General features: G+C 35.3%; 3 protein-coding genes across 4 annotated transcripts in view; all 3 read right to left on the bottom strand.

The window, feature by feature from the left end:
• The window catches only part of LOC113045038 (septin-9-like), a 77,697-nt gene extending 75,142 nt beyond the window's left edge, over nt 1-2,555 (bottom strand). Inside the window, exon 1 of the mRNA XM_026205158.1 lies at nt 2,340-2,555. Within this exon, the coding sequence (XP_026060943.1) occupies nt 2,340-2,364 (25 nt within the window). The 5' untranslated portion in view covers nt 2,365-2,555. The remainder of the gene's footprint in view (nt 1-2,339) is intronic.
• A 1,892-nt stretch (nt 2,556-4,447) lies between these two features.
• Nucleotides 4,448-7,418, bottom strand: LOC113045031 (uncharacterized). The gene is made up of 4 exons (XM_026205146.1): nt 7,154-7,418; nt 6,125-6,454; nt 5,297-5,436; nt 4,448-5,149 (listed from the first exon to the last, which is right to left on the bottom strand). Exons 1-4 carry the CDS (start codon nt 7,236-7,238, stop codon nt 5,039-5,041), a joined length of 666 nt encoding a protein of 221 aa, XP_026060931.1. The 5' UTR covers nt 7,239-7,418; the 3' UTR covers nt 4,448-5,038.
• Nucleotides 7,419-13,270: 5,852 nt separating this feature from the next.
• On the bottom strand, nt 13,271-16,128 carry LOC113045019 (nicotinamide riboside kinase 1). 2 transcript variants are annotated; one of them, XM_026205124.1, is made up of 9 exons: nt 15,918-16,128; nt 15,735-15,825; nt 15,568-15,616; nt 15,156-15,277; nt 15,019-15,080; nt 14,099-14,170; nt 13,905-14,011; nt 13,715-13,811; nt 13,271-13,633 (listed from the first exon to the last, which is right to left on the bottom strand). In XM_026205124.1, exons 1-8 carry the CDS (start codon nt 15,944-15,946, stop codon nt 13,723-13,725), a joined length of 621 nt encoding a protein of 206 aa, XP_026060909.1. In that variant the 5' UTR covers nt 15,947-16,128; the 3' UTR covers nt 13,271-13,633; nt 13,715-13,722. The 2 variants fall into 2 exon arrangements, with proteins under 2 accessions (XP_026060909.1, XP_026060918.1); XM_026205133.1 differs by lacking the exon at nt 15,019-15,080 and having other exon boundaries at nt 15,112-15,277; nt 15,918-16,127.
• Between the last annotated feature and the right edge of the window lie 1,580 nt (nt 16,129-17,708).

Genomic DNA, 17,708 nt, shown 5'->3' with positions numbered 1-17,708 from the left:
CTTACATATGAGACATGGGAGACATTTTTTAGCATTAATTCTTAAAGAATTTTACATGGACAGTACACTACAGCATGCGATCCAACATGCAGAAATGGGGTTTTCAGGTGGTAAACTAAACAGTTAATGATGTCCAACAAACAGAATGAAGGAAAACATGACTCACAGCTGTTCAGGAATCAGAAGTTCATCCAAGCATTAAACTGTTGCAGAACGAGCTGTTGCGATTAATAAATGATCTGTATGATTTACGCCGTCTATGCGTGAACATGTCTAGCGGAGTCTTATTGTGCTGATGTGTGATTGTGAGTTATTGATTGACCTCAAGTGCTCAGGGCGTGTTAAACGACAAAGCACACGTGCACATGCATTTCAAAGTGTTGTGGATTCTCTGAAATACATAAAACAATGAAACAAACTTGAAATGCTTATGATTTTCAACAGTACTTCATTGCGAATCTGTTTGGCTTTCTTCTTCTGCAGAACACAAAAGAAGATATTTGGAAGAATAGCACTTTTGTACGTTTCCTTCTATGGACAAAAGCAGTTGAAACATTATTCAGATTGACAAATAAAGTCATACAGGTTTGGAACAATATAAGGGTGAGAAAATTATGACAGAATTTACATTTTTGGGTGAACTATCCCTTTAAGCACCATTGTTCTTTCAGTGAAGGCCAAGGTTGTACTTGAGGGATATTCTCCGAATGAGATCACATATGCTGTGTGCTGCCAGAGAAGGAAAGAGAAAAAGGACTGATTACATGATCCAACATGTGTGTGCTAGAAGTTGGCTGTGCTGTGACAATGACTTTGGTAGGCCTGAGGAAACACTACATTCCTGCAAAATCATTGTGTACACAGAGAGTTCGGCTTGTGCATCGAGATTATAGGGAAGAAACATGCGGCTGTTTTAAATGGAAGGGGACTATGTAGTGCCGCAGGCTCCGTTGCACAACGAAAGGGAAGCAGTGTGGTTAAAGTTGTGAGAACAAGCAATAAATGTTCTCTGTACTACATAGTGTCTAAAAACATAGGATGTCCTGTGAAAATGGTTGCACAAAAGAGTTGCTGCAATCACTGTAAATGTATAGGCCAGGCTTGAGGTTTTCTTTTAGGGTTGTAAGGTTTGTCTTTCTACTAGGGTCTCAACCAAAAGTGATTTCTCAAAGGTAGAATACTAAAATCACTGTCATTCTAATTACATGCCTTCAGGGTCAGGAAAAGTATTAATTACAATGCTTATTATAAAAATAGATTAAAACCCCCAATATGGGGTGGAATGGGGGGGGAGGGGGTTCTTATGCTTTATTTTTTCATTCAGTGGATTTTTCAAATGTTTCTGTAAATTATAACATTAGGGAAGACTGCAAGTTGCATATTTAGTTTAGTGTATATTTTAACTTGTTACCAAATAGAAGCTAGGGAACAGTACACTGTAAAAGAAATGAATCATGTTGTATCATGTTTTTTTTTATGTTTTTTTTTTTTTTTTTTATGGAAACTTAAGCAATTTTGAGGCTTGCATTGAGGAACTGATTAAGCTGTTAAAAATAAAGAAGAGCTTCTTCTTAGTTGAAGTTTCTGTCATTACTATTGTGCAGAAGAGAGCTTATGGTTAGTCTGTGGATGACTGCATGTACTAACACTAGAACACTAGAACGCATGATGCTTTGCTAACGCCAGTGCAGTTACAAGTGACAAACAGGCCCGGGGGGGGGGTATGTCTATTAGGACGATTCTAACGACACCACAAGGGAGGGGGGGGGGGGCGGAATGCAAATTATGGTAGTATTATATTTCACGCTGGTTGCATAACATATGGCGTTAAAACTTCGTTTAAAAAGTGGACGTTCTTTTACAATAGTCGACCACCCTAAAAGTCATGTTATAATTTTCTAAAATTGTGACATCATGACATTCTTAAGAAAATAATTGCAAGCAAGAATCTAAAGCATTGTAAGAAAGCTGGACATGTTTATCCACAAAAAGATACTCAAAATAATAAACCAAGTCAAAAAAGGTATCTGACTCACCCTGATGGAAAATGCAGAGCATACTAGACATAGCAGATTCTCATATTAGTTAATTGAAACTATGGGAAGTCATTAACAGTTCATCTGAATACATTTGCATACATATTATATAACTTTAAATTTAATGTTTATGATAGGGAAAGAGTGGCTATATCACATCGCAAAAAAAAAAAAAAAAAAGAGGAAAGGATTAAATAATTAGGTTTGCTTTCACTTTTTCATAAGATCTACGTTTATTTCTATTTTTTAGTGTAAATGCCACGTCAGCTGTTGACACTAAACCATCAGTGGTCCAGTACTTACCAGAGTATGTTTTCTTCATGTTCATGGGGTCCTTTTTATGCTGGTAATCTCGACTTTACTCTATTAGGTCCGTATCTGCGATTGCAACATCTGAAAAATGATCGATCGTTGCGTAGAATTTTTCTCTGACTGTCCGCAAAGCACATGTACCACGATCAAAATATATGTATTTTAAATCGTCCTTATAAAACAACTAAATCGGTTGGAACTAAACTCCTATACACCTCCAGCTTTACCTGTCCACACACACACCTGTGGATAACTCCGCCTTATGGATAGAGATAAGACTATACACACACCTGAAGGTCTGACGCTGCAACTGCAGTAGTTAACAGATAACATGGACATTAAATATGATAAATATCATAAACATGGACACAAATTTTATACTGTTAAAAAAATAATACAAATAATGAACAGTTATGACAAACAAGTTATGAAAAAGATAATATACAACTATCAAAATACATATTTCAAATGTTATTAAATTATTTACATTTTTAAGATTTAGAAACATGATAATACTGATATTTTAGTATCAATATCATATGTTCAATCAATCTTACTGAGTTATAACCCATGAGAGGCTCACGAGAGTTTTCACCTGGTGAGAACTGGATGTTAACCAGTCAACTGTAATGCCACTGTGGGTTTTTCTAGATGACATAGGGCTAGGGGATTTCAACATGACCACAGGGGAAAGCAGAATTTGTGTTTAAGGTTTTGAAAAGTATCAGAACTTGTGTGAAATGCCATTATGGTTCAAGAGTTAACAGAAAAACTGCAATACACAAACTTGTTTCCTATGGTGTTAAAACCAAAACCCTACACTTACAGTTTTTTTTGTGTATCGATAAACCATGGCAAAAAAATATATTAGCCTACTATAGATTTACAAAATAATAATAATAATAATAATAATAACCTTAGATAACTGCCGCTTTTCACTGCGCAAGTGGCAAGAGACTACCAAAAAAATACAAAAATTAAAATTAAAAAATAAATATGTGTGTGTGTGTATATATATATATATATATATATATGTGTGTGTGTGTGTGTGTGTGTGTGTGTGTGTATATATATATATATATATATATATATATATATATATATATATATATATATATATAAATTCTTTGTTAATTGTAAAAATAATGTTGTTATTTGTAATCTATAGTAAAAAAAAAAAAAAAAACATTGTCATGGTTTTGTCATGGACACGAACCGCCCAAACTTATCTGTTACACTGTAAAAAAATTTTTTTATATGTGTTAACTACTTAAAAAATATTGTAACAATATTATACAGGTGCGCCACTGTGGTTTCTGGGCCCCCTCTGTGATCGCGTTCTGGGGGGTTGATGTCGTCCTCAGTTAAAAAAGAAAGAAAAAAAAACCTGTAACCTGTGCAATGTTTTTGTTTTAACAGCAGTGGAAACAAGTTTGTGTATTGCAGTTTTTCTGTTAGCTCTTGAACCATAACGACATTTCACACAAGTATATATATATATATATATATATATATATATATATATATATATATATATACATATTTCCCACTCGTCGCATACATTTTAACACACTTTTAAAACCAAAACCTTGCACTGGGTACACGTTTCCAGTCAGTGTAAACACACATTACAGCAAATGTTTGACTTTTTTTTTCCTACAGAAAATACTTTTTGAAAACAGACTTGATGGCACTGCGTGACATTTCCCCAGGTACAAAATAAACTTTACTAATGTAGTTAGACGGGACTGACTTTTTGCTTTTTTTAAACCCACACATTTTCTCACACATCCTCTTGTTTCTGGTCAAATGATCACAACAGTTTTTCCCCAGATGCAATGTTCATCACTTTGAGGTTTCAAACGCCACTCAGATCTGAATAAAGCCATTTGACAAAGATGTACATGCTGGTGGACTAACGTGAGAATGGAGGTGAGTTTCTCAGAAGAAGAGGCAGATTTCCTCTAGAGGGGTCTTGACACTACCTTGCTCCACCATGGGAGGAAGTCTGCAGCTGTCTCAGAGGAGCATATTGTGCAAGCCCCCATATAGACCTATAGACCACAAGCCAAATAAAAGCACAGACTGAAACGACAACATTTTCAAATCCAGTTTTTTTTTTGTTGTTATTGGTGAGAGTGAACATTTGCCATTGTTCTTGTAAAACAGCACTTAAATGTGTATTACTGAATCTATACACTGACGTTACCAAAATATTTACATCAGGTGTCTATTGAGGGCAACATCCACACTGAATGATATTATTCAGTTCAGTTCGATACACTTTATTACACAATATGTAGAACCCACATACCAGCAAACTCATTCACTGAATACTGAAAAAAACAAATGCATAGGTAATAAAAAGAGAATCAAAGCATAGTATCTACAGCCAAAACATAATCACTTATTTAATGCTAAAGGTTTTGAACATTTATGCAAAGTTGAAATAAATATAGACTTTGAAAAGAGATTGACTCATTCATCCAAACCACAAATGTTACCATATTATACAGAAACCCAACCTCAGTCAGATTGATCTTAAGTAGGTGCATGGAACTAAATGAGCTGAATGAGTCACAGCATTAAGCACAACAGTACAAAAACAAGTTACTCTTTTTTATATACAAATATATAACTTGGCATTATAAAAAAATAATTTTGTGATATAAGGGGTATATGTGAATGTTTTATATACACTCTGTCCTTCGTTGAATAGTCATGACCTCGTACACTCCATTGTTACACCTTTTCTCATCTTCTACTTTTTCTTCTTCTCTTTTTCTGATCATTTTCTTTATCTGGGACAAAAGAGAGGGACAATTCAACTTGATTATTAACCTCTAGACACATCTGCTAAAAAATGCCTCTTGATATATAATACAAAAGTATTTGTTTGAGACACAAAGTTTCAGATATGTAACCAGTTTTAGATAAATCTCAATCACCTTGGGCACAAACCACACTCCGAACACAAGGAGTAACAGTAAGAGCACACTGCCAGCTGTCAGAGCCGTCACTGGTATCATTAGGTCATTCATGCCACCCAGCTTATCACTTGAAGAAGGGGCTGGTTCGATCGATCGCTCTGTAAAGAGAAGTCCAAATAACTAAAGGACAGCCAAAGCAGTATCAGCAGCTTCATAGCAATAGAGCTATGCCAAAATGTTTTTTTTTTTTCAATAGTCTCTAATGCTCACCAATGATTATTTTATCTGACCAAAATAGAGTAAAATGTTTAGGATTTTTTTTTCTGCCAATACGGTTTTAAATTTGAATATTTAAAAAAAAAAAAATAAAAAAAATGTATTCCTGTCGTGTCAAAGCTGAATTTTCAACAGTCATTACTCCAGTCCTGATCCTTCAGAAATCATCATGATTTGCTGCTCAACTAACATTTCTCATCATTATGAGTCTTGAAAACGGTTGAGCTTCTTCACATTTTTGTGAAAACCATGATACTTTTTTTCAGGATTCTTTCATAAACTGAAAGTCCAAAAGAACTTTTTATATATATATAAAAAATATATATATATATATATATATATATATATATATATATATATATACATATTGTAACAATGTCAACTAAATAAATAAGCAACAAACAAACAAATAAATAACTAAATAAATAGCTATCTAACCCAAAAACTTTTGAATGATAATGTATGTCTTAAATCATACTTCTATCACTACAGGCATAATGAATTCTAATTTGTCTATAATTAAATACTGAAAATTACATGTCAAAAAACAAAACCGAAATGTACACTCACCATGTACCAGAAGAAAAACACCTTGTTCTCCTATTTTACATTCTTCAGATTTTGGCATTATTACAAAATCAAGAGTATTACAGGTGCACCAGTAGGCCCCAGTGTCTGTCAGCTGTAGGTTAGTGATGTGTATAGTCAGAGTCTTGTTGTCATATTCGACTTTAACACGTTCCTTGTAGTCTGGATGGGGACTCATTTTTCCAGTTTTAAAAAAGTAGTAGAGGACTTCTTGTGTGGTCTCACGTCTCCTGAACAGACCCACACCTAAAGCTTCTTTCTGATGTTCAGTACACTTAATGGTGCAATTGTCACCTTTATATTTGATCTCATCTAAAACGATTAAAGAAAAAGCTTGGATCAGATCACAGCATCCAAACAAACAGAGGTTAAAGTGTTTAGTTTGATATAAAGGGTTGTGAGGCAGAACATAAAAGAATCAGGTGTTTCTGGCACTAGTTCAGACACCAAAACCAACACCTGGACAGTGCTGATGAATCTTCCTGCATTAAGTCACATATTTTCTTAGCTTCATGAGTAATTGAGCTTATTTTTGTATATCAGGTAAGTGCAATGTTGTCACCACATCTGACTTTGTCAGTTTACATGTTTTTATGCCTTCTAGAGGTAGTTCACCCAAAAATATAAAAACATTCTGTCATCATTTATTTTCACACCATTCCAAACCAGAAGAGAAACCATTCTCTTCTGTGCAACATAAAATATGATAAATTGAAGAATATTTTCACTTCTGTTGTCCAATATGGAGAAAAACTAAATAGTAAATAAACAGTGAGACATATCTCAAAATATTAAAAATTTTTATGTTCCACAGAAGGTTTGGAATGACACAAGGGTGAGTTTTTAAACATGAGGCATTTTTACAAATATAAATATATCACTGTCAAAAGGATTTTTTACTCCACATATAACCCCAGCTGTGTTATCGAAAGTAGGTCAAATCTAAACTAATGTAAATACTGCTGCAACAATTTGTAACACAGAAATTACCAAAATGTATAAAGCACTAACCTGCACTTGCAATAAAGTTGCTGAGACAAAGAACAACCAACAGCAAGAAGGTGATCTGCAGAGACTTCATTGTTCTTGCCATCATTCTCTTAGTCAGTGTTCTCTATCTAACACAGGAAACAAAACTAATTCTGTCTGCACTGCACAATTGTATATATGTGCGCTCCAGCCCAAACCTGACATCACTGAACTTAGTCAGCAAACCTCAAATGTCTAATGTCACAAGTCAAACCTTTCAAAACTCCAATAGTCACTCTTTTTTTAAGGAGAAAATAAAAAATTGTTCCATTAATTTCATTTATCAATCAAAGTGAAGGCAGTTGCAGACTCTCGCAAGACAAATGAGCAACCACAGCTTAAAAAACGAGCCCAATATTATTTGATTATTGATTATCATCAATATGATTTATTATTTATTACCAATAAATGAGCCTGCAACTTATTAAGCTGAAACCACTCTTTTATTTGAAATAAGTAAGAAAATGTTATTTTACACAAATCAGCAACCTACAAAAAAGCAGGAGGCACTCAGTATTCACTCATCTCTGATGACCTGTGAGCAGAACAGGGTTGGAGAAATGGAAAGGAGATGAAGACAAGAGAAAGTATGTGGGCTTATGAAAATATAGGCAAATAAAATATTTTTGAACCAAATGTTAGCATCAGTATGCCTACATGTTTTTTATTATTATTATTATTATTATAGTCTGTGCTAATTAATACATTACAAAAACATTGTAAAATAATAATTCACCTTATAAAAGAAAGTCATCCCACTCCTCAAGAGTGGGGGAAGTACGACGTCACTTTGTAGATGGATCGGCTGTTGGCATTACACTGGTTCCCTCAACAACAAAAAAACATATAGGATATTTCCATAGGCTTTTGGATGATTGCAAAAAATAAGCTGTGTTCAACCAGTTCATGAAACGTACATGTTTTGTCCATCAAGATAATCTTCACAAGGTTATATAACTTTTATTAAATGTGAAGCCTAAATAAAAGTGCCAGAACTTAAAAGCTAAACTTAGGCTACAAACGAACTACAGCACCACAACTATATAGGTCGCTCGACTTCTGCGTCACCATCACCATGCTTCCCACAACTTTTTCAAACTTATTTTTAACGTGTTCAGTGAAAAGGCTTTACTCTCTATATTAATTCTAATCCATGCTACCTTAACCTTTTCATATAAACTGGAATAAATACAAAACTAGAGCCAAACTAAAACTGAAATTAAACATAATAAATAGCATACTGAATAAATGAAATAATCATAACTAAACCCTGCTGAAATATGTTGGTTAAGTATGCTTGCGATGCCTGCCCTATTGCTATGCCTCTGACCACATGAAGCTGTTAGAAGGCATATGAGGATTACGAAGTGAAAGTAACATTTTGTGTACCCACCCTAACAAAGCTGAAATTACGCTACAGCACTCCCCCCTATTGCCAACTTTTAGAAAATAAGGAACAAATGTGGTTTTTCATAGAATAATAAGGGACAGAATTAGGAAAACACCCAGGCTTATTATATGTATATATATATACACACACACACACACACACACACACACACACACACACACACACACACACACACGCGCACACACACACACGCACACACACACGCACACACACGCACACACACTCGCTGGCCACTTTATTAGATACACCTGTTAAATTGCTCGTAACACAAATTGCTAATCAGCCAATCACATGGCAGCAACTCAATGCATTTAGGCATCTAGATGTGCTGAAGACGACTTGCTGAAGTTCACTTCAAACTGAGCATCAGAATGGGGAAGAAAAAGGATTTAAGTGACTTTGAACGTGAAATGTTTGTTGGTGTCAGACGGGCTGGTCTGAGTATTTCACAAACTGCTGATCTACTGGGATTTTCATGCACAACCATCTCTAGGGATTACAGGGAATGGTCTGAAAAAAAAGGCAGTTGTGTGGACGAAAATGCCTTGTTGATGTCAGAGGAGAATGGGCAGACTGGATAGAGATGATAGAAAGGCAACAGTAACTCAAATAACCATTCGTTACAACCAAGGTATGCAGAATACCATCTCTGAACACACAACACGTCGAACCCTGAAGCAGGTGGGCTACAGCAGCAGAAGACCACACCAGGAGCCGCTCCTGTCAGCTAAGAACAGGAAGGGAGGCTACAATTCACACAGGCAAAATTTGACCACAAAAGATTGCAAAAATGTTCCCTGGTCTGATGAGTCTTGATTTCTGCTGGGACATTCAAATGGTAGGGCCAGAATTTGGTGTAAAGAACATGGAAGCATGGATCCATCCTGCCTTGTCTCAATGGTTCAGGCTGCTGGTGGTGGTGGTGTAATGGTGTGGGGATGTTTTCTTGGCACACTTTGGGCCCCTTCGTAACAATTGACCATGACACCACAGCCTACCTGAGTATTGTTGTTGATCATGTCCATCCCTTCATGACTACAGTATGCCCATCTTCTTATGACTACTTCCAGCTGGGTAATGCACCATGTCACAAAGCTCAAATCATCTCAGACTGGCTTCTTGAAGATGACAATGACATCTTTTAGATTTCTAATATGTTTTTAATTGATCCTCTTTTCTGTATTTGATCAAAATACAGAAAAAAACTGCAATATAGTGAAATATTATTGCAATTTCTAAAATTGGTTTCCTATCTTATTATACTTTTAAAAAATAATGTATTTTGTGACACAGCACTGAATTTTCTGCATAATTACTCCAGTCATCAGTGTCACGTGATCCTTTAGAAATCATTCTTACGCTGATTTATTATCAGTGTTGAAACTGTTTTTGTATCTTGTGTTCAATAAAATAAAAAGTTAAAAAGAACAGTTCAAAATATAATAATCTTTTCTAACAATATCACCTTTTATCCATTTAAAAAATCCTTTTGAAAAAATACTGTTCTTTTTAATGTTTTTAACTTCTCCAGCAAAGAATCCAGGAAAAATATCACAGGTCCCAAGCAATATTAAGCAACATAACGATTTCCAATATTGATTATAAATCTGCATATTTTAATGATTTCTGAAGGATCGTGTGACATCAAAGACAGGAGTAATGATGCTGTAAATATTCAGCTTTGCTTCACATGAATAAATTATATTTTCAAGTATATTAATATATAGAACTATATAATAGACTATAATATATAGTTTATAGTTATATAACAGCATTTTTGATCAAATAAATGCAGGCTTGATGCATTAAAACATACAGTATTGTTCAAAATAATAGCAGTACAATGTGACTAACCAGAATAATCAAGGTTTTTCGTATATTTTTTTATTGCTACGTGGCAAACAAGTTACCAGTAGGTTCAGTAGATTCTCATTAAACAAATGAGACCCAGCATTCATGATATGCACGCTCTTAAGGCTGTGCAATTGGGCAATTAGTTGAATTAGTTGAAAGGGGTGTGTTCAAAAAAATAGCAGTGTGGCATTCAATCACTGAGGTCATCAATTTTGTGAAGAAACAGGTGTGAATCAGGTGGCCCCTATTTAAGGATGAAGCCAACACTTGTTGAACATGCATTTGAAAGCTGAGGAAAATGGGTCGTTCAAGACATTGTTCAGAAGAACAGCGTACTTTGATTAAAAAGTTGATTAGAGAGGGGAAAACCTATAAAGAGGTGCAAAAAATGATAGGCTGTTCAGCTAAAATGATCTCCAATGCCTTAAAATGGAGAGCAAAACCAGAGAGACGTGGAAGAAAACGGAAGACAACCATCAAAATGGATAGAAGAATAACCAGAATGGCAAAGGCTCAGCCAATGATCACCTCCAGGATGATCAAAGACAGTCTGGAGTTACCTGTAAGTACTGTGACAGTTAGAAGACGTCTGTGTGAAGCTAATCTATTTTCAAGAATCCCCCGCAAAGTCCCTCTGTTAAAAAAAAGGCATGTGCAGAAGAGGTTACAATTTGCCAAAGAACACATCAACTGGCCTAAAGAGAAATGGAGGAACATTTTGTGGACTGATGAGAGTAAAATTGTTCTTTTTGGGTCCAAGGGCCACAGGCAGTTTGTGAGACGACCCCCAAACTCTGAATTCAAGCGACAGTACACAGTGAAGACAGTGAAGCATGGAGGTGCAAGCATCATGATATGGGCATGTTTCTCCTACTATGGTGTTGGGCCTATTTATCGCATACCAGGGATCATGGATCAGTTTGCATATGTTAAAATACTTGAAGAGGTCATGTTGCCCTATGCTGAAGAGGACATGCCCTTGAAATGGTTGTTTCAACAAGACAATGACCCAAAACACACTAGTAAACGGGCAAAGTCTTGGTTCCAAACCAACAAAATTAATGTTATGGAGTGGCCAGCCCAATCTCCAGACCTTAATCCAATTGAGAACTTGTGGGGTGATATCAAAAATGCTGTTTCTGAAGCAAAACCAAGAAATGTGAATGAATTGTGGAATGTTGTTAAAGAATCATGGAGTGGAATAACAGCTGAGAGGTGCCACAAGTTGGTTGACTCCATGCCACACAGATGTCAAGCAGTTTTAAAAAACTGTGGTCATACAACTAAATATTAGTTTAGTGATTCACAGGATTGCTAAATCCCAGAAAAAAAAAATGTTTGTACAAAATAGTTTTGAGTTTTTACAGTCAAAGGTAGACACTGCTATTTTTTTGAACACACCCCTTTCAACTAATTGCCCAATTGCACAGCCTTAAGAGCGTGCATATCATGAATGCTGGGTCTTGTTTGTTTTCTGACAATCTACTGAACCTACTGGTAACTTGTTTGCCACGTAGCAATAAAAAATATACTAAAAACCTTGATTATTCTGGTTAGTCACATTGTACTGCTATTATTTTGAACAGTACTGTACATCATTCAGATCCCAAACTTCTGAACGGCAGTTTGTTGGTTAAATGTTCTCCCATTGTGCAATACATTTAAGAGTTAAAAAAAAAAACAGCTAGAGTGCACATCAGTTAGGCCAAAAAAGCTCCGTGTGGGTGTTCAACCACACAAGACTTAGAACCAAATATGAAAACCGGCACACCACAGCTCCAGACATTGAGAAATATTTGTGTCCTCACCACAGGTGACGTTTCAAGCTTGAACATCTGATGTAGAACGTTTCAGCTCCAAACGTCACCTGTGGTGAGAACACAATTAAACATTTCTCAATCTCTGGAGCTGTGGTGTGCCTGTTTTGATATTTGGTTCACAATTCAAATATGCACAATAACCTTTATAGCTACTATTTATCACTTTACATCCTAGTACAACGTTATTTTGTGTGTGTGCATTATTTATATGTATACATATATGAATGAACATTTTTATCCTTCATACAAATAAGAAATGTGAAATCACTGTCAAATAATAGTCTCTATATATTTTAATATCTTTAACTTCAAACTATAGGCTACCAGTCAATAGGTTTTGAACTGTAAGATTTTTTATGTTTTTAAAAAATTATCTTCTGCTCACCAAGCCTGCATGTATTTGATCCAAAATCCAGCAAGAACAGTAAAATTTTTTAAATATTTCTACTATTTAAAATAACTGTTTTAATTTAAAATGTAATTTATTCCTGTGATTTCAAAGCTATGTTTTTAGCATTATTCCAGTCACATGATCCTTCAGAAATCATTCTAATATTGTTTTGCTGCTCAACATAGATAAATAGAAATCTTTCGTATCATTATAAATTACTTCTCCCTTTTGATCATTTTAAAGCATCCTTGCTAGATGACAGCATTCATTTCTATAATCTCTTTCAAAAAAAAAAAAAGGAAAAAAGAAAGAAATAACAGTGACTCAAAGCTTTTGAATGGAATAGTGTATAATGTTACAAAAGCTTTTTATTTTAGATAAATGGTGATCTTTGGATATTTCTATTCAAAGAATCCTGAAAGAAAATGTACTCAACTGTTTTAAGTATTGATAATCAGCATATTAAAGTGATTTCCAGATCATGTGAAACTGAAGACTGGAGTATTGATGCTGAAAATGCAGCTTTGATCACAGGAATAAATTACATTTTAAAATATTCAAATAGGAAAAAAGTTATTTTAAATAGTAAAGACATTTCAAAAAGTTCACAACTACACGCTCCCCATCATAACAAACACTTTTATACATGGTATTTGGAAACTGTATATTGTATACACGGTACACTTGTTAATAACATTTCTGTACATTCATTTAAAAATATGTTTTTCTCTATATTTCTATATATAGTGCATTACTTATTTTCAGTTTTTTGTGCTGTTTTTTGTCTTTACTGTGTGATTCTATGTATATCTGCACTAACATCTATGTTTGCACTATGTGTGTACTTTCTTCTGCATTGGAATCTCTTGTTCGCGAAGTCAAATTCCTTGAGTGAGTAAACATATTTGGAATTAAAGCTCCTCATAATTCTGATTCTGATAGTATACTTGCAGAAACCGACAGCTGGAAACGTTGGTCCTCAAAATCTGGGAATTAAATTCAGTCAGAGAAAGAAATGAATGAGAGTAAACGGCTAAATCATATAAGTGTGCGGCTGAACTACTCACCTGACAACTCATCTCTGTATAGCCATAAGCATCTCCTGAATGTCTGCAAGCACAGTTGAGAGCAACATCTCTCTCTTCTGTGTGCCATCCAGAAACACTGTATAAAGTGCAAAGACCTCACTCACACAATTCACCACAATAAAAGTGATTTAAGTCACTGTACTCATTGAGTGGTAAAATATTACAGTACCTATGTCATTTACAGTTTCTTCCATCGCTTTTCTGTTTTTTAAGTACATGGGCCAGACATATCCATCAAAGTAGCCTGGTGGATCCGGAGGCACATAGACTCTTGAGCTATTAAGACAGAAAAAGGTGAGCGAATCAGTCAAAACATTAATGGTTCATCAAACCAAACTCAACAAACAGGAGTCTCGTTCCTACCTTCTTCTCTCTCTACATGTCTCATAAGGGATCTGCAGGAAGTACCTCTTGTTGAACAAGCTATTAAGTGGCCTGGAAGTACAACATGGATCATTTGAAACACATTCAACTGTCCATGACGATGCAATCCATGCTCAAGCATGTTTAAGTGCTCCAGAGGTCATTCACACTTCTGAAAAATGCAACAGAAATGTTACATTTTTTGCAAAAATCAGTGAATACCTCAAAATCTTGACATACCAGGTTTTAATGAAAGATTGGTCAGTGATGATCTAAACAAAGCACTCCCTCTTGATTTGGCAACTTGAAAGAGCCAACATAAGGTAAAATAAAACTGCTCAATAAATGTCTCCCATATTTATTCTTCTTCTCAAATGGTCTATTTAAATTTGCATGAAAAATAGGATTGTAATTCTATCAGCTAATGACCATGTAAACATAGTTAATTGTTGTAAAGGTATATGAACATACATTATATAAATACATTAAAATGTGCATCAAGTAAATATGGTTGAGCTTCTGCTTGACAGAGTGCTTCATGTATGTGCACTGATCAATGTTTATTAGAGTCGATTACAGTCTAAATTAAATCTGCTCATCATATAAAGTGACTGTGTCTCTGCAGAAGACTTATTGCTCCATTCATATGGATTACGTTTGCAATGACTTTTTAAGAAGCATCAAAGTTTTGGTTTTGGTTTCACACACCTTAGGTGAAATCTGTCACGTGTTATTAAATCTAATACAGTATCTTCATTTGTGTTTCCAGGATGAAAGTCAGTCGTACAAGTTTGGAACAAAAAGAGGGTGAGTAACTGACTACAGAATTTACATTTTTGGGTGAACTATAATGTCACGAATTTGTCATAAAGATCTTTTGCATCTGTTGAGGAGAGAATGTGAGTTCTGTCTCATCTTGCCTTTCAAACCACAGCAACTGTCCAAAAACCTTCACCTGTATGACTTCCTCTTCATCTTTCATCTTTAAAAGACAGATAGTTGGACAAAATTACTTGTGATTAAAAATGAGGAATCCTTCCACTATAAGAATAAACACATTGGATGGCTCTGATGCTGTGGATTTCACTGCGAGACCACGAGATGTCATGAAGCTCTGAGGATCCTCCTGCCACAAGCCCGTGTCTGCCATCATCCTGTCCATGTGCAGGGCGTCCAAAGCTGCAGAGAAGTTTGTAAAAATAATGTAGGTTTAAGGACATTGAGGTCATTTTTTTTCTATGAAACGGGTTAAATGTGTCTCTCGGGTTCATCGCCAGTGTAAGCTTTATGGTCAAAACCTCTACATCACACTGGTCAACGTAGACTATCATTACAACAAATGTATCTTGACTCTTCCCCCACTCTACTCTATATAAAATACAGTGTTTTGCAAACCAGGACAACTGACATGCTGAGAGACATTAAACAGAAGAGCAAAGCTAAGTATTAAATAAGAGGATTGTTCTTACTGTCGTATTGCTTAAAGCCATTGACATCAACAGGGACCACTGAGTCATCCTGAGAAATAGACACACAAATTAACAAGAATTTGTCATTTACATGTTAAATGACTGACTGATCTACTTACACAGAGAATGAACAAATGAACTAATAACAAATAAAGTGGGCGTGGCACCTTGAAGAAGTTGTCTTGAGAAATAACACAGCTGTCTTGCAGAAGCTCCTGGAGACTTTTACTCAGAGTCGTCTTTCCTCCATTTGTCATCCTGCCAAGTCAATTCATGTAAAATTCACATATGCAGGGACTGAACATGGGACAATATTTCAACTTTCCTGTATACGCGTTTTGTTTACTCACCCGCCAATTCCTAAGATTAATTTTCTCATTTTAAGTCAATTTTTTCAACATATGTTTTCAACTTTTGTCAAGCAGCGAGATGCATGCATTTAAGACAGAGTATACATTTGTAAACGGTTAGTTACTTTAGTTAGTGAGTGGACTTCAGCTCAACTAACAGAAGAAACTCGTGTATGGTGCAGCTCTTCTTCTTTGTTCACTAACAGATCAATACTGCTCTATAGCGCCGCCTGCAGCGCTGAGCGCTCACTGCAGGACAGAAGATTACATTGACATCCAGTATTAATACCGTCCTACTCAAAGGGAGAGTTCACACAAAATTTTTGATTCTGCCAGCATTTAATCAAACTCATATTGTTCAAACCTGTATGACTTTTTTTTTCTATGAAACATAACATATTTTAAAATATGTCTTGATGTAATTTTTGTCCATACAATATAAATCAATCAGCTCCAAAAAATAAAGCAACTTATGTGCTCCTCAGAAAAAAAAAGTCATGATGACAACATTTTTATGTGAACTATCCCTTTAAGGCTTTGATCTATCTTGTGCACATACTGTAGATAAACCACATAAATTTGCTTATTGGAAGAGTCATAATGCATTGCTATTATTCTGTAAAATCCGCAACACTAAACTGCACAATCTGTCTAGAAAGCACAAACATACGGACAAGCAGAGAGAACTGAAACCCCTCAGTGCTGATGGACTTCATATCAGCAATCTTGGAGCACCAATCAAGTTGGAATGAATTGAATAATATCAACACAAATAAAGACAAAGGATAAACAAAAGAGATGAAACACACAAGATACTGCTTCTTTTTCAGTTTTAAAAACAATTTTCTTTCTTTATTATATTTGTACAAGGCAACGGTGCAAATTTAATGACATGGAAAAACTTGAAAACATGAGGTCAAGTAAATATGACAAAACTTTTAGTTTCTCTTTACTGGGTAAAAAAAAAAAAACAGATTTTTCTGAAATTGTAATTTCTCCATGATTGCGTTTTTAGAATTATCTGTGTGAATATACATCACCCTTTTGTGTGTAATCCAAAGAACATATTTAAGAATAATAAATATAAGAAGGTTCTATAACTCACCAAATCTCTTCTGCTTCTAGGATTGGTTTTAAACTGTAGGTAAAAGTAGATTTAAAAAAAAAAAAAAAAGAAATTTAAATGGGCAGTTTAAATGAAATTTCAGACAGTTACAGTAGAGTACTGTGGTGGTGTGGTATAAAATAAGAAAGCAATAATTGATAGCTTTGTGTCGTTTGCACATCACCACCTCGGATGTGCGTTATTTTTCCAATTATTCAATGGACCTGAGTCAATTATTATGCTTATACTACGGTTACCACACCACAAGACATCGATCAGATTATATATTCAAAGGCATTCATCCGGGATTTGAATTTAAATCTCTATTGTGAGATTATTTCTTCAGTATCTCATCCAATGCCTCTTTTGCTGGTTCCAAAACATTAGTTTTTTAAAGCTGGTAATGGAGGCTTGAGCCGTTGAAAGCATTCTAATGCAGCCTGCCCATACCATAAGCCCACCACCACCATGAGCCACTCAATCCACAATGAAGACATCAGCAGACCGCTTACCCATACAATGCCATACACACTGTCTGCCATCTGCCCTGTACAGTAAAAAACGGGATTCATCCGTTAAGAGAACACCTCTCCAAAGTGCCAGACACCATTGAATGTGAGCATCTGCCCACTCAAGTCGGTTACGACGACGAACTGCAGTCAGGTCGAGACTCCGATGACGAAGAC

This window comes from Carassius auratus, chromosome 3, assembly GCF_003368295.1.
Source record: "Carassius auratus strain Wakin chromosome 3, ASM336829v1, whole genome shotgun sequence".
In the NCBI taxonomy this organism is placed as follows: domain Eukaryota; kingdom Metazoa; phylum Chordata; class Actinopteri; order Cypriniformes; family Cyprinidae; genus Carassius; species Carassius auratus.
Note: the sequence above shows the minus strand (reverse complement) of the source record. Positions and strands in the feature narration are given on the sequence as shown.

What these genes read in the sequence shown, in the direction of transcription:
- LOC113045031 (XM_026205146.1), bottom strand. Translation starts at nt 7,238, where the DNA reads ATGATGGCAAGAACAATGAAGTCTCTGCAGATCACCTTCTTGCTGTTG. An exon ending in CAACTTTATTGCAAGTGCAG is followed by an intron (nt 6,455 to 7,153) that starts GTTAGTGCTTTA and finishes TAATCGTTTTAG; the next exon opens with ATGAGATCAAATATAAAGGT. An exon ending in TGTTTTTCTTCTGGTACATG is followed by an intron (nt 5,437 to 6,124) that starts GTGAGTGTACAT and finishes TTCTCTTTACAG; the next exon opens with AGCGATCGATCGAACCAGCC.
- LOC113045019 (XM_026205124.1), bottom strand. Translation starts at nt 15,946, where the DNA reads ATGAGAAAATTAATCTTAGGAATTGGCGG. An exon ending in CTCAAGACAACTTCTTCAAG is followed by an intron (nt 15,617 to 15,734) that starts GTGCCACGCCCA and finishes TCTATTTCTCAG; the next exon opens with GATGACTCAGTGGTCCCTGT. An exon ending in ACATGTAGAGAGAGAAGAAG is followed by an intron (nt 14,012 to 14,098) that starts GTAGGAACGAGA and finishes CTGTCTTAATAG; the next exon opens with CTCAAGAGTCTATGTGCCTC.